Source organism: Tetrahymena thermophila, assembly GCF_000189635.1.
Source record: "Tetrahymena thermophila SB210 genomic scaffold scf_8254382, whole genome shotgun sequence".
NCBI lineage: Eukaryota > Ciliophora > Oligohymenophorea > Hymenostomatida > Tetrahymenidae > Tetrahymena > Tetrahymena thermophila.
This window is the reverse complement of record NW_002476166.1, coordinates 19,348-44,463: the sequence shown is the minus strand read 5'-3', so window position 1 is coordinate 44,463 and position 25,116 is coordinate 19,348. Positions and strand designations below refer to the sequence as shown.

The 25,116-nt window shown below is 23.0% G+C and overlaps 6 protein-coding genes across 6 annotated transcripts; 3 read left to right on the top strand and 3 right to left on the bottom strand. All coding sequences in view use genetic code 6, as the record gives it.

Annotated features, from left to right (window-relative positions):
* Positions 1-126: 126 nt before the first annotated feature.
* TTHERM_000947375 (hypothetical protein) lies at positions 127-2,459 on the bottom strand (the record flags this gene model as incomplete). The annotated part of the gene is made up of 11 exons (XM_012800116.1): positions 127-289; positions 336-425; positions 492-584; positions 643-825; positions 880-969; positions 1,022-1,186; positions 1,242-1,331; positions 1,382-1,747; positions 1,812-2,051; positions 2,139-2,240; positions 2,317-2,459. 11 exons carry the CDS (start codon positions 2,457-2,459, stop codon positions 127-129), a joined length of 1,725 nt encoding a protein of 574 aa, XP_012655570.1.
* Positions 2,460-3,343: 884 nt separating this feature from the next.
* TTHERM_000947372 (hypothetical protein) lies at positions 3,344-7,104 on the bottom strand (the record flags this gene model as incomplete). Its single annotated transcript, XM_012800115.1, has 3 exons — positions 3,344-6,201; positions 6,406-6,696; positions 6,813-7,104. 3 exons carry the CDS (start codon positions 7,102-7,104, stop codon positions 3,344-3,346), a joined length of 3,441 nt encoding a protein of 1,146 aa, XP_012655569.1.
* Positions 7,105-7,869: 765 nt separating this feature from the next.
* TTHERM_00947370 (hypothetical protein) lies at positions 7,870-11,646 on the bottom strand (the record flags this gene model as incomplete). The annotated part of the gene is made up of 3 exons (XM_001030973.1): positions 7,870-10,706; positions 10,985-11,275; positions 11,334-11,646. The coding sequence occupies 3 exons, from the start codon at positions 11,644-11,646 to the stop codon at positions 7,870-7,872; spliced, it is 3,441 nt and encodes a 1,146-aa protein (XP_001030973.1).
* Positions 11,647-14,581: 2,935 nt separating this feature from the next.
* On the top strand, positions 14,582-16,664 carry TTHERM_000947363 (tetratricopeptide repeat protein; the record flags this gene model as incomplete). Its single annotated transcript, XM_012800114.1, has 10 exons — positions 14,582-14,691; positions 14,777-14,876; positions 14,941-15,004; positions 15,086-15,261; positions 15,319-15,437; positions 15,493-15,614; positions 15,665-15,891; positions 16,149-16,369; positions 16,422-16,460; positions 16,640-16,664. The coding sequence occupies 10 exons, from the start codon at positions 14,582-14,584 to the stop codon at positions 16,662-16,664; spliced, it is 1,203 nt and encodes a 400-aa protein (XP_012655568.1).
* Positions 16,665-18,551: 1,887 nt separating this feature from the next.
* Positions 18,552-22,763, top strand: TTHERM_000947361 (tetratricopeptide repeat protein; the record flags this gene model as incomplete). The annotated part of the gene is made up of 11 exons (XM_012800113.1): positions 18,552-18,640; positions 18,698-18,775; positions 20,495-20,594; positions 20,659-20,722; positions 20,781-20,956; positions 21,119-21,237; positions 21,307-21,428; positions 21,480-21,706; positions 22,067-22,287; positions 22,344-22,460; positions 22,514-22,763. 11 exons carry the CDS (start codon positions 18,552-18,554, stop codon positions 22,761-22,763), a joined length of 1,563 nt encoding a protein of 520 aa, XP_012655567.1.
* A 552-nt stretch (positions 22,764-23,315) lies between these two features.
* On the top strand, positions 23,316-24,603 carry TTHERM_00947360 (hypothetical protein; the record flags this gene model as incomplete). The annotated part of the gene is made up of 2 exons (XM_001030972.2): positions 23,316-24,330; positions 24,575-24,603. 2 exons carry the CDS (start codon positions 23,316-23,318, stop codon positions 24,601-24,603), a joined length of 1,044 nt encoding a protein of 347 aa, XP_001030972.2.
* Between the last annotated feature and the right edge of the window lie 513 nt (positions 24,604-25,116).

Genomic DNA, 25,116 nt, shown 5'->3' with positions numbered 1-25,116 from the left:
TTTTTTTGTTAAATAGAGCAAAATTTATTATCACATGTAGTACCTAGGATCAAAAAGTGGAATTTTAAAGACAACTAGTCACATTAAAGGCTATAGAAATAGATAAAAAAGTTGTAATTTTACTAATCAGTCACTATAAAGATCATATAAAACACAATTGATGTTAAAAAACAAAGATCTATCATAAAGCTTGCAAAATATTGCAATAGTCAAAACTCCATTTAAATTCATTTCTTAAATTTTTTGTATCTTACTGAATATAAGATGATAGTATCCACTCCTTTTATTGCTATAAAATTTCATTTAATATTATTCAATGTATGCATAATATTTACTCAAAATAAAGAAAACTTGAAGTTAGATATTAGAAGTTAGTAACTTCTCCAAAATATGCCATTTTCCCTTGCATCGAGCAGTTATTACCACTTTTTATTTTCATTTTTAAGTAAAAATAAGATGAAATTCTTTTAAAAAATAAATAAACTTAATACCATAAATTTGTTTCAAAATCAATCATTGTTGTTCTATACTTTTTTATAGACTCCATAAGAATATAGCATCCTTTATTTCTAATGAAATTCGATCTAATATTTATTTTCTCACTTTAATATTGCCATGTTAATTTATCATTATTTATTTTACGCTATACAAAGGCTTAAGGTAATAATATTAGGTTTTTGAGACAAAAATTAACTTATTGTCTCAGCTGAATTGCAAGTAAGTAAATTCTTTGAAGATAAAAGGTGAAACTTTTAAAGGTCTTTTTAAGTATGAGTAAATTAATCAAAAATCATTTTAAATTTCTAATCACCCAAACCTATTTAACTATATATAATTTCTATTTAAATTTATTTATAAATGAATTTAGTGTTTAAATACCTAAATCTTAAGCTTAAATATCTTAGATTTGGATAGTTATTACATATTAATCCAAGTTTTTTGCACCCTTCTTCAGTTAGAAAATTTTACCTTTTAATAAATAAATAAAATAAATAGAATATTAAGGTAGTACTAACTTTACATTATATTAATTAGTAATCTTTTCATAGAAGGACATTGCATTTACTAAATTTCACCAAATGATTCAATTTCATTATACCCAAGAAGCAATTCAAGAGTTTCCAAATTTGAAAGATTTAATAGTTTTTTGATATTTTTCATCCCTTTTGCTGATATTTAGTTGCATCTTTTAAATAATACAATAAGATAACTAATTGCTTATTTTAAGAATAATTAAATACGATAATCCTAAATGAAGATTTTTCAAATTTACTAAGCAGCTAACACTCTCAAACATTAAGTTTGACAACTTATTTTTTAACTAGTTTAAACTATTTTTTTTTCATTCAAGTAAATTTTTAATAAATTTTAAAATACATACCTAAAACTTAGCATTAAATCTTCTACCTAATAAAGGTATCTTAAATTTTAGAAAAATGATTCAGCTTTTTAAAGCTCATTATATATTTTAGCCTATTAAAAGGATAAATAAACCTATTTTAAATGCCCAAGCCTGAGTAAAAATTTAGCAAAAGTCTAAAGTCCTTAACTTTAAATTGGATTATCAGATAAATTTAGCTGTAGATATTTTAATTATTTAATTTGGCAAATTGAATCCATTAAAATATTTATTTTCTCTTCTTGCAAAAAAGTTAATTATAATCTAATATTTATCTGCTAAATGTTTTAGTGTAGTTATAAAGTTCTACTAAATTTTTGAAATGTCATATCGCTAAAGCTATATCCCCTTATTATTAATTTTATAATTTTTTATATTTAAAATTTTAAAAATTAGCTAAAATAAAATTTACATAAGATTTATTTTAAGTTTTTATATAGTTTAAGATAATTCTATCAAATTACTTATTTTATCAACTACAGAATCTATTTCAGTAATGCTTATATGTTATGTTTTTATTTAGTTATTTTCTTTCTTTAAATAATTCTACACTTTTTAGCTAACAGTGATTGTCAATTCATTAAGGTCTTTTAAATTAGATGGAAAAGAAATGATCTTATTTAGTTTTTAAAGGTCAAAGTCTTTATTCAGCCTATCAAATTAAAATTAAATAATTCTTTAGTAAATAATGCAAATCTAATAAATATGATGTTTTTAAATATAAGTAAGTAAGATATACAAAAATATCATCTAAACTATTTTAAACTTATTAAAGCATGTTCTTAAAATCTAAAAATTTTCTACTAGCTGCTCAAATTCAAGTGCTTCACTTTCATCTTCTCTATAAATTGAATTAATTATTCATAAAAATAAATTATTTTGATTAAGTAAATAGTAATTTTATTTTTAATTGTTACATTTTCATTTTAACGTTGTCAACTCCAGCTAAGTTTACATTATTTTCATCAAATAGTTTAAATATTTCTTCGAACGAGCCTTCTATTTTACTTGTTGTAGAATTACTTGATAGAAAATAGTTTTGATTGCTTATTACTATCATTTTAAAACGAACTAAAAAGCAAAATTTGATAAAAATTTCAGTTTTTATCAAAATTTTTTATCAGAAGTAATTAATCGAATGATTCAATCAATAATATACAAAGATTCATAAACTCTAAATGAAATATTAAGATAAAAAATAAATATTTATATAGATTTTGGCAAAATATATAAATAATGAATTTAAATTTAAATTTAATCTATTTTTTTTTAAAACAAAAACAAAATTTCAATTTGAATAAAATTTTTAAAAGTTTCAAACTACCATTTCTCTATTTTCTATATTAAGGTTTTTTTATACTAAGGTGATAAATTTTAAATAATTTTTTAATTATATAACATACAGAAAACTTAAAACCATCAAAAAATTTAAATTAAAATAAATACTTTTTAAATAATTTATTTAGAAAATTAAATAAATATGCTTAATTTTAAAAATTATCAGAAAATAAAGTATTTATGTATCAATCAAATAATTTTTAACAAATAAGTCGTAATTGTAAACCAATAATGATTTATTGTTAATATCTATTAACAAATCATTATTTTATAAAATATAAAACAATTAATTCTGAAAAAACCACTTTAAAATCTGTTTGAAGATTGATAACAACAAAAAATTTTTTGGGATTAACTTTTCAATCATCCCCCATTATTTTCTTGAGTAAAATATAATTTTTAATTTAGAATTCAAATAAAATTAATTGAGAATATGAATGAACGAATCAATATAATTATATACATTTTTATTTAAATTATAGATTATTTTTAAATATATTTTTTTCACCTTTTTATTTAATTTATTTTATAAAACAAATTTTCAACTTATTTGGAAATATTTATTTTAATAATTTTGATAAGATGAGCAGCATTACTATTTTAATATCATTCATTAGCTTTAGTATTGTTTTTACTATTTATAATTTCTTGAACATATTTATCTATTTAGTTTTATCTTGTTCTCTCTGTTTAATATAATTACTTTTATTTTACCTCTATTTTTATTGTGTCTGATATGTTTATTCCAAGCTAAAGTTCTTATTTTATCCAAGCAGGTAGAGGGTCATATACTTTAACTAAACAAGAAGGTTAATTACTTAATAAAGTTGTGTTTGAAGAGTAGGTTCTGTCTGGGCGATGAATTATATCCAATTTCGCTTGAAAGTTTTTTTAGTTGCTTAACTTATTTTTTATAGTATCTTCAACTTTATCAGATGCCCCTGAGCAAACAGAAATTGAAGATTCTACTTTTTTTGTAATACTTTTGCAAACATCATGAACTGTTATAGAAGGTACTGGGAGACAACAGCAGCAACAACTAATTAATTTTAATGGTAAAGTAAGACTTTCAGTTATTACTTAAAATACAGATTTAATCATCACTAAGAATTTTTAAAGGATAAATTTGTTTTTATCTTTGACAAGATGTTAAAAGTTAAAATCATTAATTGCTTTCCATCCTTTCATTTCATTCAAATATTTCACAAAATTCCATCCTGTTCTTAAGTTAACTTCGGTGTAAGTTAAAAACTCAGCAATTAAATCTGATCCAATAGCTGCAAACAATATATCTGCTAGATTACTATCACTTCCATTAAACTTATTGATGTATGAAACCTTTTTGGCTACAGGGATTACCTTTAAAATATTATAGATATCTCCATCATCTATGTTATTTATTTCTTCTTCTTTCTTTTCTCTAAAGACAATTTATGAGCAATCTTTTCTTAGTCCTCTAGCTATATATTAGAATCCACTGGATTTTATGCTTTTTCCTATAAACCCTTCAAGGAAATTGAAAATGTCTTCTTTACTTTGATCCTCATACTAAAAATAATGACGTGAAGAATAATTGTAGCATGGATCTAGCTTTGATAAAGTTTATTAAACTTCTTAAATTTACTTTAATATGATATTTTTTGTGTCATATTAATAGTTAATTATATCAAATTCATTTTAGCGAACTCTATACCCTGTATTTAAATTTCTAAAGCCCTCCACCTACTCAGGATTTTGTTGATAAAATTTAACAATCTCCTCTAAGTTTTTCATTTGCTTTTTTTGGTTATTTGCAGAGGATTCTAATTAATCGCAATTCTCTTCAACACCTTAAAATTCATCAAAAATATTTAATTACCTAGCTTAAGTTTTTTTTTAATCAGGAATTTCACTTTCTTGCATATTTAGAGGCCTCTACGACTCATTTAAGACAAAACCATCTAAATTATTTTCTTATCTACCATTAATTACCTTCATATATTACCAAAGTGTTAGTTCTATGTCAGGAATACTAATTTTGAAATTTTCTTTGTAAGGAAAAGTTTATTATAAATCATGTTGTGCAGCATTTCTAAATAACTCTAAAGCATGGTAATTAAAAATACGCCCAATTTTTATGTCTTTTTATTAACCAATTATGTATGAACGAGAGTCATCCTAATAAGCAGCCAAAAATATCTCTTGATATCCGATGGTCTTAGGTGCATTCGTTTATATATTTTAAAAATTTTAGTAGTTATTTCCAAATATAACAATTGCTTTTTTCTGTAATGGTTTCTAACAAGTTTTATAAGGATCAAATCTATATCTGAAAGTTTTGTATTAAGAAATGTTATAAATATCACATTCAACCCCAAAAATCTTTAACTTTTCAGTAATTTTCACTATAGTTTCTCTTTGAATTTCTTAATTGATCACTAAAACAACATCGGAAATTTCTTTATATTGCAGAGTTTCACCTTTTTATAGCTTATAATTCATCTCTTGAATTGTTTAATATTTATTCATAGGATCATTTAAATAGCCAAGGTCCAAACTAAATCTTAGATTTACTGCTTCATATGCTTAAATAGATGGATCAGTAATTTTTACAGTACATTTAAAGAATATTTCTTGGTTTGGTTGCAAAGATGGAATGAACATTTATTTTAGTAATTCGCCCTCCTATAAATTTTCATTTTTAACTATAAAATTATTCTTGTCTAGGGCCATCTGAGATTAAGGATATTAATTATTTTTTTCTATTAACTAGTTCTCTTCAGGAGTAAAAGGTATTAGTTGAACTGATCCTTTCTTTGAATCGTTATAAAATCGAAGATTCAGTAATCTTCCATGATTGATTCCTAAAGGCTTTGTAGATTTATTTTTAATTCCTATAACAACAGGAGCCTCTTCGCCATCAAGTACAGATCTAGGACCAGCGATATAGCTCAATTCTACTGGATATTCTACTTTAATGTTTTGTTCATAATTAGAAACTCCTTTAAATTCACCGTTCACTCTAGTTAAAACAGCACTAAATCTAAGATTTAAATTTTCGTTTAAGGCCTTATTTATTGATGGTTGAAGATTTTGTTTTATTTCAAATTCAAATAATTTTGGAACATTAAACGTTTATCCTGGGAGGATTGCTTGTGTAAATGTTCCAATATTATCAGAAGATTGAATAATAAGTGGGTCATTTATAAGAGAAACCTTCACTTAGCATCCTTAAGGAGTACTCATTTTAGAATTATTTAGAAGTTATATATTTATAGAAAATTTTTCCCCTGGCTCAACAATAGCATCATCGGATTTTATTTATTTGATTTCCCCCATAACTAAATTGAACAAACTATCATAAACAGCACCAGTTTCTGCAACACGATAGTATAAATGTCCACATTATCCATGTTTACCATCTTATCCTGCTTTTCCATCTTATCCATATTTTCCGTCTCTTCCCAATTTACCTGAAGGCTAACCTAATTTTATAAATATTTATATTAATTTAAATGGATATTTTGTAATGCCTATTGTGCATTTTTATATAATTTTCTAATATTGATAGAATTAAGATTTAATTAAAATTAATGGAAAACTATTAAAAATGTTAAATGCTAATAAACTTTATTTTTCATTAATTTATAAATATAAATTTGAATAATTTAATATTTAACAAGCTTTACCCTTTTATCCATTGACTCCTTAAAATTAGTATCCTCCTTATCCTCCTTTTCCGTACCATCCTTTTTCTCCTTTCCTGCCACCAACTCCTTTAGAGCCTCCAGAAACATTTGCTTCTGTGACCAAATAAAATAGATCTGTTTAAGTTTGGCTGCAAGTAATAAAAACATTTCCTCCATTTCCTCCATCTCCGCCTCTTCCCCCATTGCCTCCATTTCCTCCATTACCGCCTTCACCTCCGTCACCACCTCTAGTTAAAGCAGTAGCTTTTTATCCTTAAACACCTTCACCCCCTTTATTTAAAAGATAGAAAGTTAACTTTAAAATTAAAAAGGCAAATCACACTTTCTTAAAACATAAAATCTTATTTAAAAAATGTATAAATTATGTATTCATTAATTCTTTTTACCGTGACCTCCGTTTCCTCCATCACCGCCATTACCACCTCTTCCACCAAAAGCCATGATTTGTATTTGGGATTCAGAAGAACCTAGTAATAATTTCATATTTTCTCCGTTGATTATTAGTTAATTTTATTCATTGCATTGCAAACTAATTTCCTTGTTTGTAGCATTAGATCCATTAGTTCCATCTCCTCCGTCACTTCCATTCTGTCCATTTTATCCATTTCTACCTGATGTTCCATTTTAACCTTTACTTCCATCTTTGCCATCAGCTCCTTTGCAGCAAATTAAAACCATATTTAATAATAATTTTGTAAATTTAAAATAAATAAGCAAATTTCATTATAACTTCTTAATTAGTAAATTTCTCATTCTTATCAAAATCGATGAGATCAAATAAGTAGAACAAATAATCGCTTAAAGTATGGATTTTACAGATAATGGATAAATAAATATTCAAAAATAACTCTTTTAAATAATAAGCTTTTATCATAATTTATATTTTAGAGCTTCGTTGATAATTTTGGGAAAATATTTATATTTTCCATATCAAAAGTAAAATATAATTTTATTGTAAAAAATATTTAAAAATAAGTAGAATCATCAATAGGTTACTTAAAATTTATTATTATTGGGAGCAAAATAGTAAATAAAAATAACAATAAAGAATTCAGATTAAAATTATTAGTTCATACTCATCAGGGTTAATTAGAATAATTGTGTGGAAAGTAATTAATTATGAGATCAATTAAAAACGGATGTATATAATAAATAAATGTGTCTATTTTTGAATATCTGTGTAATCTATAATTTAAATCAATCATTAATTAACTATGAATGAAAATATTCATATATATATGTATTTATGAGTGCATATCTTGTAAACAATTAAGGAAAATTATAAATAAAATACAAGTGTAATTAAACATGATTTTTTATTTAATAATTCAAACAAAAATGAGATATAATATATCGTTTTTTATTTATTTATGTTATATAATATATATTTAGTTTAGTGTAGATTAGGTGTGATTTTGATATTTATTTATTCATTCATTCAAATCAATTTTATTTTTTGTTAATTTCTTGGGCGTATTTATCGATATCACTTTTTCTTTCTTAATCATTCTTATAAACTTTTTTCTCGTTTGTTATAGTTATCTTCAAGTCTTTAGGTTTTTTATGCTCCATGGCTTGCAATTCTTGTCTGATCCAAGCTGGTAAAGTATCAAAAGCATGCACAATGCAAGTGCTTTGATTGTTATAGAAAGTTGTTCCTTTAGTAAGAAGTATATCTGGTCTTTAGATTGCATCTAATCTCAATTAAGAGTTATTTGCTTTCTCGAATTTCTTACTAACTAAATCAGATACTTTATCTGAAGCTCCAGGACATTCATTAATTTTTTTAGTTAGTTGCTTTTAGACATTTTTACATGCAGAGAGGACTATTGAAGATGGGTTAGGAATACAAGAGCAGAAACATAATTTTACAAAGAAATTAACTTGATCTGAAACTGCTTCAAGAACACTATTAATCATAACTAATACTTTCTTCAATACATAAACATTTTTATTTGCAACTAAATCATCTAATTTTAATTTGTTCAATGCATCCCATCCTTTCATATGCTCTAAATATTAAGGAATTTTCCAGCCACTACGAGAACCTATGCTAGTGAATGCCTTAAATTCATCACATAAATCTGAACCAATTGAAGCAAACAATAGATCTACAATTTTGTCATCTTAGCTCTTGATTTTATTGATATAGCCTACCTTTTTATCAGCAGGGATTAACTTAAATATATTATAGATATCTCCATCATCTATAGATACAGTTTCACCTTTTTCACGGAAAGCAATTTGAACACTGTCTTTTTTAAGACCACGAATAACATGCTAGAATCCACTTGATTTATAAGCTTTACCAATAAACGTTTCGAGCAAATCAGGTTCATCATTTTCATCATTAAAGTAAAAGTGACGACTGTGATATTGATAAGCTGGGTCAAGTTTGGATAAAGTTTCATGCAAGGTGGTAATTTAATTAAATATAATATCATGGTTATCATATCCGTCATCTATAGAATCTCCTTCTTTAAGTTTTAGTCTATATCCAGTCTCTAAATTCTAAACAGCTTCTATTACTTTAGGATTTTTTTAATAGAATTCGAATATCTCTTGAATGTTTTTCATCTGCTTTTGAGAATCGCCTTTAAACAAAAGATCGCACTCTTATTAAATACCCTAAAAACCTTATAATTCTTCTGGTAATTTCTTTTAATTTGCTGCAACGGCTTCGCCATTCAACTTTGAGGTTGCAAGAATTTTCTTTTATGTTTCATCCATTAGAGAAACTCCTTGATTATCTTCATCTTCATCCCCATTTATTTATCTGTACTTTTCCAAATACTATCCATAAGTAATAGCAAGGTCAGGGATCCTTATAGTGAATTTTTTGTCATATGGGAAAGATGATCTTAATTCGTCACCTGTTGAATTGCGGAATAATGAAATTGCTGAATAGTTGAAGATACGTCCATATTTAATATTTTTAGATGATCCCATAATATAATTTCTTGTATCATCTGCGTAGCTAGATTTGTAAATGTTCTCAACACTTATTTGCTAAACTGCATTAGTCAATTTGTTTTAATGATCGTGATATTCATTTCCAAATATCACAACAGCTTTCTTTTCATGAGGGGATTTTTTCTTATTTAATGGGTCAAAATTATAATTGAACGATTTGTATTAAGTGATGCTATATATATCGCAATCTGCACCCACTGCTTGTAAAGATTGACGTACCTTAAAAATGCTATCGCGATCAACTTCGCTGTTTATAACGAGTAGCACATCTGAAGAATCTTTAAATTCTAACTTATCTGACTTTTAAGCTTTAAATATGTTTTCTTGAATTGTTTAGTATTTATTTAATGGATCATCAATATGACCAATATCAAGACAGAATCTAATATTGACAGTATCATAGGCTTAAATAGATTTGTCAACTACCTTAATAGTACCTTTGAAGAAAATTGTTTCTCCTGCATTAATACTTGGAATAAAAACTTATCTAATAAGTTCGTAGTTTTTAACTTTATCATCAGCTTTGATGAAGTTAGATTAATCCAGAGCTTTCTTAGCAGCTGGATCGCTGTTGTTTTCTTATAAAGTTTTGTCTGCATCTGGACTATAGGGAGTGAATTAAATAGCTCCTTGCTTACTCTCGTTGTAAACTCTCATATTTAAAAGACGACCATTTTTAATACCTAAAGGTTTAGAAGATTTATTTTTGATTCCAATTACTATTGGTATTTCTTCATCATCTAAAAAGGAACGAGGTCCTGATACATAAGTTAATTCTACAGGATACTCTACTTTAATAGGGAAATCAAATGAAGTGATTCCTTTAAATTCAGCTTTTACTCTATTTAAAATAGAATTAAATTTCAAATTGAAAGTGTCATTTAAAGGGGCATTTATCTTAGGTTCCAACTAAGGAGCTATTTTAAATTAAAATTGTTTGGGTATAGTAACTTTTTATAAACCACCAATAGCTTAGTTATATTCAAACATATTCTATTTTGCGTCTTACTCAATGTAAGGATTCTAAAAAAGACTAAAAGTTATAGGACTTGCAGATGGAGTACTCATTTCAGAATCATTCATTACAGTTATTTCGGTTGAAAGAGTTTCACCAGGCTCTATAATCTAATCAGGAGAAACTACTGGTTTAACCGAGCTCATAACTAAGTTAAATAGCTATTTAAATGATCTTTATTATTCCATAACGACGAAGTAGTAAAATCCAAAGTTTCCATCTTTACCACTCTTTCCTTCAGGACCTCTATTACCTTCTTTACCAAGATTTCCTCTTTAACCACCTTGTTAATCTTTAAAAAATTGATTTAGTTTAATTTTAAAGTATTTACTTTCAAAATCCAAAGATTGTTTAGTTGTTATAAAAATTTTTTAATCTAAAAATTTATTTTTTGTTTCAAGTTTATCTGAAAAAGATATCAAAAAAATTAATTTTTTCTCTTTCATCTTTATTAAACTTAATCAAATATATTGATTTATTTGATATCTTTCAGAATTTATATTTTTAACCTTACAAATCAAATCAAGTAAGTAAGTAAATTGTAATTGTATTAATTTATTTAAAAATTACTTTTAACTCCATCAAAACCTGTGAAACTTTTTCCACCTTCTCCAGCAAAACCATAAGCACCAGGTGCACCTCCTCTTCCAGCTTTTCCTCCCATTCCTTTAGCAACACTGATTTAAGTGATTAGGAAAAGTAAATCAGTTTCCTTCTCACTGACTTTAAAGCAGACTTCTCCTCCTTTTCCGCCATCTCCTCCATTTCCACCTTTTCCGCCATTGCCTCCGTTACCACCGTTTCCTCCGTTGGTACCGTTAGCACCTTATCTAGCATCTATACCTTTGCCACCTTTACCACCTTTAAATAATAAATATAAATAAGTATCATAAATCATCGTATTTAATAGAAAAGTTACCTGCTCCTCCTGGTCCTCCAGTGCCACCGTTTCCACCTTTTCCTCCTTCTGCAAATACTATAAGAGAGCATTTATCTGAACCTACAATTTCACCAGTTTTCTTTCCATTAACAACTAACTCATTACCACTACAAGTGATATCAACTTATACAAATCCAGCATCTGATCCATTAGTTCCATCAGTTCCTGATGTGCCATCTGTACCATTTTGACCATGGCCACCATTTGGATTGCCATCAGCACCTCTTAAACCTGTTTTACCATCAGTTCCTTCCTTACCGTCTTAACCGCTATACCTTAGGATATAAACCATTTTTGTTAAGAAAATTTTTTTTTTTAAAATTTGAGATATGTAATTTTTTTAGTTTATATTTTATGATGAGCTAAACGATAATTCCTAATTAATTTAAGTAGTGGATGGAGGGAGATCAAATAATTAGTAAAAAACGATTGAGATCAAATAATCATCTGAAAAATAAATTATAATTGTAAGATTAATTCCAAGTAGCAGCTCTAAGCAAAATAAATAATCATAAATTATCATAATTTATCAGATTAAATAATTTTTATTTTTGCATCCCAAAGTAAAAAAAATGTGGTTTACAAAACAAAAAATCTTAACTCAAAATTCAATTTTAACAAAAATCTATTCAATTCAAAATATAAAAGTTTATTTAGACATATTAGAAATGATTTAAAATAATATATTCTGCTATAAATTTAAAAGTCTAAATAAATTTTATTTAGACTTTTTATATGTTCTCACTAATCATTTATTAATAAGTTTATTTGTATCTTTCATAAAAGGAACTATCAATGATTTCTTTAATTTATTTCCAAAATTATAGATAATTAATAATAAGCAAGTAGGAAGTATTTGATATCATTTAAAAATATAGAATTCTCTAGAAAGACATTTCTTTAAAATTCAGCTTATTTTTAAGTGCAAATTATAATAATTTTTATGAAGTTTTCAATTCATATAGAATAGACCCACTGAGTGTATTTTCACTTAAAAAATGAAATAGAGAAAATAAATAATAATTTAATCTTTAACTGATGATTATCTACTTTTACTATTTTTTTGAAGAAATCAATCTAACTTTTTTTTAATGAAAAAGATACTTTTAAAAGGAAAAAATGTGTGGATAGGAAGCTCATAAAAATTTTTATTTAAGCATTGCGCAAATATAATTAAAATAATGAATATTTTCTTTAAATTTTATATTTATTACAATAATTTTACTTAAAATTAGAATAAATTGAATATTTTTGGTTTTTATAATTTTTAATTTACAGCTATTTAGAAGAATTAGTTTTTTTGTCATTTAAAAATAGACAAAATAATTTATTTTCACTCTTTGGTAAAATAAATTCTCATAAGATAGCAAATTGAAAATATAATCTTGAAAAAAATATTTTAACTTCAGCTTTTATTATTTTTGTAAAAATATGAAGCCATTATATTTATAAATGAATATATATTTATATATGCTTTTGAAATAATACTCATCGCAACCAATCAATTATTATGGCTAGATTTCGAACTAAAAAAAATTTTCTGCTCATTATAAGAAATCATCAAAAATTGTAATCATCTCGATGTAGATATCTCTATACAATTTTTGAATGAAAATCAATAATATTAAATAATAACTGTAATTAGATATGTTTAACTTCTGATTCGTTCTATTAATCAACCTCATAAAAAATTATTAATTTTGGTATATTTTTTAAAAATAATAAAAATCCCACTTCTTTGATTACAAATATAAGATATATTAATTTATTTGCTAATTAGTAGACAAAATTGGTTAGCTTTTAGGTTTTTTTGAAAAGATAATAGCATTAGTAATTGAATAATTAAAAAATAAATCTTATAAATAAAGAATCAATGTTTTTCAAATTGCTAACAATAACTAATCAGCTATGGGTTTTATGCTAAATATGCAAATTTTATTGAAAGACAAACATTTTAAGCAAAATTAAATAATTTTATATCATAAATTAACATATCAATAAATATTTTTATTCGTATTTAATAAGTAAAAAGTATTTTGAAATAAATATAGAAAAAGAATTTAAATTATTGAATTTAATTTAAACAAATAAATCCTAATTATTTTCATGGATATTTAGATATTGCTAGTTTTTGAGAATTAATAATTTTTTAAACTAAATACGAATGGCTGTATGTGTATTAAATGTTATTAATATAAATCCTTTTCATTCTAATAAACAAAAATAGTAAAGGAAATATAAAATAAAAAAGTTTTTATATATTTTATATATTTGATTAAAACAAGATACAAACAACTGAATTCAATTATTTTACATTAAGAAATATACAATGTTTTTAAACAAGCACTATGAAATGATATATTTATAAGGATTATAAATATATATTTATTTGATAAATGAATCTAGTATTTGAATTATGAATTGGTATTATATATTTTTCAAAATATTTAATCATTAATTAATCTATGTAATTTTAAAATTTATATAATTTATTTAAAAAAATATCTAGCTTTGAATTTATATTAATTATTTTAAGTAATAATGATTTAATTAAAACTTAATATTACCTAAAAAGAATTTTTATAATATGTTTGACTTTAATTACTGATTATCAATACTAATTTCATAAATTATGTTTTTGAAGATAATATTTATGAAAATAAATTGTAAAGATTTAGTAAAATTTATATTACTAACACTGACTTTAAACAAAATCCAAATTTTGATATCTTTTAAAAAATTAAGATAGAAAAATACTGTTATGTTTGACTTATAGTAATAGTTATTTACTTTTAAAATATTAATACTAACTAATTGAAAAAAAATTTTTATAGTTTTTTAAATTAAAGAAAATAGAAAATAATTTATGGAATTTTAAATCTTATTTATTGTATTTTTGTAAAAAAATATTTTTTTCTAGTGCAACTGCTCAGTTTATTCTTTAATTTACTCTTTAGAATTGCTAAAGCAATTCAATAATTTGATTTCAAATAAATAGGAATTTTAATTGCATTTATTTACTTTTATTGATATTAATTTCAAGTATTTGGATAAATGATTAAATTGTATAAAAATAGCATTACCACCTACCAAAATTTGTTAAAGAAAAAGCTGAAATTGATTTGAGTAAGTCTTATATTTAATTAAGAAAGTTTTAACAAACAAACAAATAATTATAATAAATAATAAGTGCAATCATACTAATATACATAACCTAATATATTTCAATGAGCCTCATAATAAAGCTAATTCTCTCAATATCAATTCCAATCGTTATAGGAGTCTTGTTTAATCTTTCAGTTTTTTACTTCGTGCTTTATTAAAATGTTTATTAATGGTAAATTTTATTAATTTAATCATATATAATAGCGTATAAAATGTATTTAAGAACTATCTTTAAATATTTATCTAAAATATAAAAGGGAGGAGTAGTAAACAAAGTAGCTAATCACTAACGAAAACTAAAAACTGCATAATTTAGTATATGGAATAAAAACAACAATGGAAATTAGCTTTAATACAGTAAAATATAATGATTTTTGTAAAAAAAAGAAAAACTAATTTTCAATGCAATAAATATAAATAGGTAGAATAAGACCTCATAAGTTTTCATAACTTTTATTTAAAGATGATAAACAACGATGTTTTAGGTAATAAATAATTATTTACTTGCTAGCAATTACCATAAAAATCTACTTTTGTGTATTTAAAATTACTTTAAAAATATTTAGTTAGAAAGTAATTCTCTTATATCCCATGTTCTTATAGATACTTTGCTTTTAATAACTGCACATAAAACATGTATAAAGAATTTAGTAAGAACAGTAATTATGTAGAAGGATTTTTTCACAGAACAACTTTCGATTTCGAAGAGTTTTCAGATGAAAAAAAATAAAGATTTAAAAAAGTAATAAGATATAAATGATATTCAATTTAATTTAATTTTTTTTTTTGCATATTGAAGGTTTGGGACTCATACATTATAGCTAAATCAGCTATTATTGCTCGTAGGAATAGTTTAATTGCTATAAATGATGTGTTTTAAGGATTTGATGATTCTCTACTCACTACTGTACCGATGCTGTATTGAAAATTTATTGTTTAAAAATATAAGAAAATTTACTATTATTGTAAAAAGCAATATAAATTTAACAGCTTTTTAGCCTTATTAGACATGCATTACTAATTAGACATTTGTAGAAAATTTTGATCCTAGATGTAGAGGATGGTATAGAAGCACTATAAAATAGGCTGGAAAATGTATATTTAAAATTTTAATTTAAAATTATCAATCAAATAAAACCTAAAAGATTAAGTTTATCAGTATAAGCCATATAAAGATGCCTTCACTAATTCAATTACAATGTCGCCAAGTGCTTTGATTTTAGATGAAAAAACAAATGCTTTTTTATCTATTATTGCAATGGATTTTAATATTACAAAACTAACTTAAAATGTGATTGCAATTTCTGATGAATTGGACGAATCTTAAATCACATCAGGATACTCTTTGCTTTTTCATGAAGATAATAATACAGTAAGCATACTTAATTATTAAATGCGCGAAATCAAAAGATTTAATTTAATTAATGACATTTATTTTTACATTATAAACAAATCTAATTAATTTTTTTATCATTAAAATCCACACAACAATTTTTGAACAATAAGGCCGAAATTAATAAAATTAATTATATATTTAAAGCAAAAATATATCATTTACTTGATAAAATACATTTGAAAATTTATTAGTGTGGCTCTTAAAAATTTTATAAATATCTTAATAAAATAAAGATATTTCATCATAAATATTGGAAGAGTACTGATGATATTGAGTATAGCTGGCAAGATATAGAATACAATTCCACAACAATATACTCTACTTAAGAGAAAAACTCTTTTGTTTAATAAGTATCAGATGCTAAGATTCATGCTCTGTCATTCCAATATGACATTGAAAAACAAATTAATACAGATTAATTTTACATTTCTTTCTCAAAAAACAATCTAAGATAGTAAATAAATTATCATTAATATTTTATGGACTTAATTTTAAAAAAATATTAGCTACAGTTTGATATACCCTGTAAACTCTTTACAATAATGGTAGGTATTTCCTAATTCTACTTAAAACTAAATAATTATGTATGTAGGAAGAGTTCAGAGAGATTTAAGATTCATCTTACAATCTTATAATATATTTAAAGATAAAATATTTTTATTAGTAGTCATATCATAAGTGGCTTTTATTTTATTATTAATCATCATATTTAATTTGCATTTAGCTGCAGTGCTTTACTATCAACTTGAAATACCCATAGAAAATCTAACACGATTTCTCAAAAGCAGGATATAATAAAGCAAAAAAAAGATAATTACAAAAACTTAATAAAGGAATTCTGTTTTTAATAAGATTCAAACAAATATCTCTTTCACATAAAAATATCAGAATGCACAATCTAGAGTATAGTAGAGTTCTTTTATCGCTGAAAAACACTCCCCTCCATACTTAGAAAATATAAATAGTTATAAACAATCGCCTCACAGTAAATGTTAATCACAAGAATTTTTGCTAAGTACTTTTTTTCTTAATTTCAAATATTTCTTTTATAAATAAAATAAATTTAATTAAAAAAATATCTTCAAATAAAAGCAAAAAAATCATTTTTTTAAATTCCAACCAAACTCACAAAAATACAAAATTGAATAATCGTTTGAGCCTTGCTACTTTAAAATATTAATTAATGTTTTGATAAATATTTTACTTTAAAAAATTTATAAAATAATTTAAAAATTAATAAAATGATAGGGTGTTCTGATTCGTTTTAAAAGACTAGTAAATTGATTCAATAAGAGATACATTAAAATGATGGCTAACTTTATAAATATTTTTCATTAAATGAGAACAAAAATCAACTTAACAATGAGCATCTCAAAAATTTAATATAAACTTAAATTAATAGCTCACCAAGCTAAATATTAGAATATTAATCTATTTTTGAAGAAATATAGATCATTTCTTAAACATTCTATCACTTATAAGCTGTTATAAATTATAAAAGCACCTTAATAGATCAAAATGCCAATTTTATTCACTCTTTATTACATTTTGCTAAAGCAAGAAAAACTTTTTAAATGATTAATAATATTTATGGCTAGATAATCAGCCTAGCTAACATAGGTTATTTTCAGCTCTAATAGGATTTCAATGAATTAAAAACCTTAAAAGAGGAGAAGTATAGCTGTGTTATAGAATCCTTTGATTTTGCTTTACAGCTTTCTTTATATGAAATAGGTCTATGTAATTTCGATGAGTTCAAGACTAAATTTTAATAAGGTTAGATAAAAATTAATGATTATCAGGACTATTTGCTTTTAAACAGCATAAATTTAATTACAATTCTAAAATGCAAGTTAATGAAAGCAACTGCATTTAAAATGATAGATAATTGCATTTTTAATAGGTGTAAAAAAGATAAATAAAACATCAAAATTGCTTTAGACCAATAAAAATATATTCAACTTTTATAGTAAGCAATATAATTGCTTTAATTTACAGAAATAGTTATCGTAAAATTAAGAAAATACACAAAAATTGACTCATAAAGCTCGGAATAGGATTAGATCATACTAAAATTGGATATTTTAGAAATGTAGATAATGTTAAGCAGCCAATCTAGTATAAGTCAAAGTTTCTAATTTATTTTTAGTGATTAGCACTCTTAAGTTTTAGAAAATATACTTTAAAAAACTGATTTCAAGAATAAACTATTTGAAAATGAATAAAAATATGAATTACAATTTCTCTTAGAACCTTAAAATAAGGTCTTAAAGTCTAATGCTATCAAAGATAGCAATTATTATACTCAAACTACAAATTATTATGTCAGCAGAGTGGAATATTTAAAAGCATTGATTTTATTTAAATAAAATAAATTTTCTTTATCTGGCTAATTGCTCACAAGTATCATAGAAGATAACTATTTTTTAGACTAATAAGTAAAATATAATTCATTTAAAATATTGAACCAAATATTCCTTATAAATAATCTGCCTAATAAATATTTTGAAAAATAACTAAATAAATTCTATCATTCATAAAGTTATGATTTGATATTTTTTATAGAAGCTAGCGAATTTGAAATACTTCCGAACTGTTAGCTCATATAATTTTTATACGAATTAAAGTATAAATTTATGGCCAAAAACGATAGAGTTTCATTAAATATTTTTAATGATGAAGAATAAATAAATATATTCCCACTTATAAAAATCAATGAATAAAAGTAATGGGATATATCAGTTTATACTTTATATACATATTTAAATAATTTATATTTTAGCTACTATGATTAATCATAAAATATTTAAGAAGAATAACATGCTTAATTAGCAAATCAAGTGGTTTCTGAAGCATTAAAGTAAATTATTTAAGCTAATCTAATTAACATCGTTCCAGATAGAATAAAAAATAGAAGTTTAAATAGATATTATTTAAAGCCAAAAGTTCAATAAGATATTAAAAGACAAGCTTATATTTTTATTTTTTCATCTAGCTAGAATAGTTTGGCCAGTTAATTGCTAAATTAATAAAAAATTACTAATAGTATCATCTAAAAGTTATCAAAATTTCCTTAAAAAATTCAACTGCTAATAATTACAAGTTAATATAATTTAAGCAGAGTAAATGTAGAATTACCTTCCTAACCATCTTAGCCAATTAAAATAGTTAATAAATATATAAAATAATTTACAAGTTTCAATTAACTTAAATCTTACTTATTTATGAAAAGATTTTCAAAGTGATTTATTTTTTATTTATTCAAATTAAATTAATATTGTTTGTTTTTAAATTAGTAATAATCATGTTATTTTATAAGTAATAAATATTGAATTATTTGTATCAAAAATTTTTAGTTTTATAATTAATAAAATATAAAAGCAATATAAAGTACATGGGTTTTGTAGATAGATGATACAAATTTTTATTCATTAATAACTTTTTTCCGCAATATGGCTGAAAAAAATTCTGAATCAGCTAATAACATTTCAGTATTTTTTTTATTTTTTTTAATTTTTTCATTTTTTTAATTAAGAATAAATGATAAAATACCATAAATCCTCATTAATTAACTTCAAAATAAGTGAATTCTTTGCTTTTTTGATAATGGCTTTTTATAAAACTTTTGCAAAAATAGGACTTAATTTAGGGTGGCATTTATTAATGAGTATCAAATTATATAATATTAACTTTAAGATTAGATAATTATTATGAGAAAAAATCATTTAATTTAAAACAAAGGAAAAGGACATTTACTAGGTGTTGTTAAGTTATACTGACTTAATAATAATACTAATTTTAGCAAAAATTTTTTGTAGTATTAAATATATTTTTTTATGATAAATAAAATAAATTATAATGAAATTATATAATAATTAGGAAGAAAATATTATTAGGTTTAAACACCAAACAGATTTGATGAAAATAAAAATCAGTTTTAAATTTAAGTCAGTCATTAATTACTTTAAAAAATGTTTAGATGTTGATAAAAAACTAAAAATGTTAAGAATATTTTTTTAAATAAAACAAAATTTTAAAAATTATTAATTCTGTAATGTATTTCTTTACATTTTAAAAATATAAATAATTGTATTAAGTAATAAGCGTATTTTATAAGTCTGTTTTTTAATTAACTCTATCAGCTTATCAAAAGAGTTATAATTTTTTAGAAAACTAACCTATGATTATTAACATAATTTTTTTATTTACTTTAAGAATTTAAATAGATTATTAATTGCATAAATTAGGACTAATTAACAAACAAAATTTTTAAGCGTAAATAGAAATTGATTTAAAATAGCATCATATTTAATAAAGAAATTAAACAGTTAATAAGAAAAGTGTACCATTTTTAGTAGATATAAACTAATATATTTGAATGAATCTGATAACGAAGCTTATTCTCTCAATATCAATTCCTATCATCATAGGAGTATCATTTAACCTTTCAATTTTTTACATAGTGCTTTTTTAAAATGTAAATTAATGGTAAAATTTAATATATTTAAAGCATCTCTATTTGCGAAAAAAATGTATTTGCATCAAATTTATTGATATAATTATATTTAAAATATGAAAGGGAATAACAGCAGACACAGTAAGTAATAGCAAATGAAAACTAAAAGCTCCATAATTTAGTATTCGGATTCAAAACAACAATAGAAATTAGCTTTAACACTGTAAAAATTAATAATTCTACTTTTATTAGGAAATAAAAAGCCTAAATACAATAAATAATTATAGATAGAATAAGACTTGATAAAATTTCATAACTTTTATACAAAGATGATAAAAAACAAAGTCTTAGGTAATAAATACAAACAAGCTTTTATTTACAAAATCAATTTTTATGTAATTTTAATTAGTAAGAAAATAATTCTCTTATATACCATGTTCTTACAGATACTTTGCATTCAATAACTGTACAGAATTGATGTATAAATAGTTTAACAAGAGCAATACTTATGTAGAAGGCTTTTTCCATAGAACAACTTTTGAATTTGATGAGTTTTCTGATGAAAAAAAATAAAGATTTAAAAATGTAAAAAATAATTATAATATTTTAATTAACAATAGAAATAAAAAGTTGAATATTTTACTTGAAAATAAATTCATTTATTCATTCATTTATTTATTTATTTATTAAAAAATAGTTAATAATTAACTACTTTTATTTTTATTTATTATTTTTTGGCTTTTTTAGATTTGGGATTCTCATATTTTAGCAAAATCAACTTATATTGCTCGCTTGAAAAGCTTAATTGCAATTAGCGATGTATTTTAGGCCTATGATGATTCGTTGCTCACTACTACTCCAATGCTGTATAAAAAAATCTTTATTTTTAATATTAGAAAATTCCTTAACTATTTATTTTATTTTTATATAAAAAGGAATATGAACTTAACAGCTTTTTAACCTTATTAGACATGTATTACGAATTAGACTTTTTTAGAAAATTATGATCCGAGATGTAGAGGTTGGTATTAAAACACAGTTTCTTAAGCTGGAAAATGTAAATTTTTAAATATTATTCTAAAAGTAATAATCAAATAAAATCTAAAAGATGAAGTTTACCAGTATAAGCCATATAAAGATGCTTTCACTAATACAATAACAATGTCAGGAACTACTTTACTTTTAGATGAAAAGACTGATGCTTTTTTAGCAATAATTGGGATGGATTTTTAAATTGCAAATCTTATTTAAAATATCCTTGCAAAGTTAGATGAATTAGACGAGTCTGTAATCTTATCAGGATACTCTTTAATTTTTCACGAGAATAATAATACAGTAATCAAATAAATTAATTAAAAATGCTAGATCATAAAATTTTATTCAATTTTTCAAAAAATGATATAATTATTTATTATTTTAGATAAATTTAACTAATTCAAAATCTAAATAATTAATTTATGAATACTAAAAGCTGAGACAATAAAGCAAAAATAAACTTAAAGCATATAATTTTGTGTATAAAATAAAAAATTCGCTAAATTTAATTTTCCAAATTATTAAAAAATATATATAAAAATAATAGTAGTATTTTCCTTTTAGGATGTTAAATTTAATCTTTGAATTGTTTATTTCTTTTTTTACAAATCAATTGAACTATTTTGATTTTAAAGAATATTTTATGATGAAAAATAATAGATATTTCATCATAAATATTGGAAAAATACTGATGATGTTGAATATAGTTGGTAAGATTTAGAATATAATTCTACAACTATTTATTCTATAGAAGAGAAAAATTCATTTATTCAATAAGTATCAAATGCAAAGGCTCATGCCGAATCATTTAATTATAACATAGAAAAATAAATAAATACAGAATAATTTTACATTTCTTTCTCTAAAAATAATCTAAGCTAGTAAGTATTTGATTTATCCAATTTTATATAGACTTATTTTTTATTAAATTAATTAGCTATAGTTTAGTGTATCCAATAAATTCTTTACAATAATGGTAGGTTTTTCCTAATTCTACTTAAAATAGAATAATTATGTATGTCGGAAGAGTTTAGAGAGATTTAAGATATATCTTGTAATCTTATAACTTATTTGAAGATACAATATTTTAATTGGTAATCATAACAGAACTGATTTTTATCTTCTTGTTTATCGTTGGATTTAATTTACATCTAGCTGCAGTGCTTTACTATCAACTTCAGATACCCATAGAAAGTTTAACATAATTTCTTAATACAAGGATATAATAAAGAAAACAAAAGATTATTACAAGAACTAAATAAAAAAGCTATCCTTAAGCTAAGAGCCCTTCAAACATATCTTTAACCTAAAAATAATCTTAATAATTCAAATTTTAGTAAAACTCATATACTGTTGATAAAACCACTCTAGCAGTTCAAGACTAAATAAATAGTTATAAACTTTCACCTCTAAATAAAAATGTATCATAAGAATTTTTACTAAGTAATTTTTTCTTTATTAAACATATTTTTTTCCCTAATTGAATTAGTTTTTCTATTTAATACTTAAAAAAATGAACAGTAAGTTTTGTTTTATTTAAATTAAATGATAATCACTTTTTTATGAAATTTTTTTCCACTTTTTAAAAAAAATTTTGAATTAATTTGGAGTAAATAAATAAATATTTGAAAATTTACAGTATAATAAATTTATTTTAATAATTTAACTAATATGTATGTAAGTAAGTAAGTAAGTAAGTAAGTAAGTGCGAATTATTTCTCCAAATAAATTTTTTTTTCCAAAATAGATAAAATAAATAGAAAAATAATTGATGTCAATTTTAAAAATTAGTTGATTGATTTCTTTAATTTTTAATTTGCTATTTAAGTTTAAAATTATGTTAGAATTAATAACTTTTTATTTAAAAAATAATGTAGGGTAATCTGATTCAATATAAAAAAGTAGTAAAATGAATCCATAAGAAATCAGTTAAAATGAAACCTTGTTCAATAAATATTTTTCAATCAGTGAGAATAAATAGCAATCTTCTAATGAAAATCTGACTGAAACATAAATTAGTAACAGCTCTTTTGGTTAAATCTTAGATTATGAACCCATTTTTTAAGAAATACAGATTATTTCCTAAACTTTTTACCATTTACAGGCCGTTATAAATTATAAAAGTACTTTAATAGACCCTCATGCCAATTTTATTAACTCTATATTACACTTTGCCAAAGCAAGAAAAACGTTTTAAATGATAAACAATACTTATGGCTAGATAATAAGTTTAGCTAACATAGGTTATTTTTAGCTCTAGTAGGATTTCAATGTATATAAGATCATAAAATAGGAGAAGTATAACCATGTTATAGAATCGTTTGATTTTGCTTTGCAATTCTCTTTATGTGAAATAGGTCTAAGTAATTTCAATGAGTTCAAGACTAAATTTTACGAAGGTTAGATCAAAATTAATGACTATCAAGATTATCTTATCTTAAATAGCATCAACTTAATTACAATTCTAAAATGTAGGATAATGAAAATGACAGCATTCAACATGGCAGATAATTTTCCTTTTTAAAATGTTAATAAAGAGTATGAAAACAGCCAAACTGCATTAAGTTAACAAAGTTATATTTAGCTTTTATAGCAAGCAGTTTAATAGCTCTAATTTATAGAAACAGTAATTATAAAATTAAGAAAATACTCTGAAATAGATTCATAAAGTACAGAATAGGATTTGATTATACTGAAGTTCGATATTTTAGAAATGTAAATAATGCTAAGCAATCAATCAAGTGTAATTCAAAATATATTTGCTGCCTTTGATAATAAGCATTCTGAGATTTTAGAAAATATGCTCTAAATAAATGAAATGGTTAATTTCAAGAATATATTCTTACTAAATGAATCAAAATATGAAGATTCAGTCCCCTTAGAAACATATAATAGGGTTTTAAAGTCTAGTTAGTTTAAAGAAAGTAATCATAGACTTAATTATTATTCTTAGACTACAAATTACTATATTAGCAGGGTGACATATCTGAAAGCATTAATTTTATTTAAATAAAATTAATATTTTTCATCAAGCTAATTACTCACAAGTATATTAGAAGATAATTATTTCTTAGATTAATAAATAAAATATAATTCATTTAAAATTTTAAACAAAATATTCCTTATAAATAATCTACCAAATTAATATTTAGAAAAATAAATAAATAGATTTTATTATTCATAAAATTATGATCTGATATTGTTTATAGAAGCTAGTGAATTTGAAATTCTTCCTAACTCTTAACTAATATAATTTTTAAACGAATTAAAAAAAAAATTTATGAACAAAAATGATAGAGTTTCATTTAACATTTTTAATGATGAAGAATAAATAAATGTATTCCCGCTTATTCAAATCAATGAGTAAAAGTAATGGGATATATCTACCCATACCTTAATTACATAATTAAATGAATTATGTTTTAGGTACTATGATTAATTATCCTAAAGTATTAAAGAAGAATAAAATGATTAGTTAGTAAACTAAATTATTTCTGAAGCATTAAATTAAATAGTTTAATCTAATTTAATTAACATATCTCTAGATAGAATAAAAAATAAAAATGTAATTGAGAATTCTAAAAAGGCAAAAAAGATTCAATAAGAAATTAAAAGACAAGCTTACATATTAATTTTTTCAGCTAATTAGAATAGCTAGGTCAATAAATTCCTCAACAAATAAGAAATTTTAAATGATATTACCTAAAAAT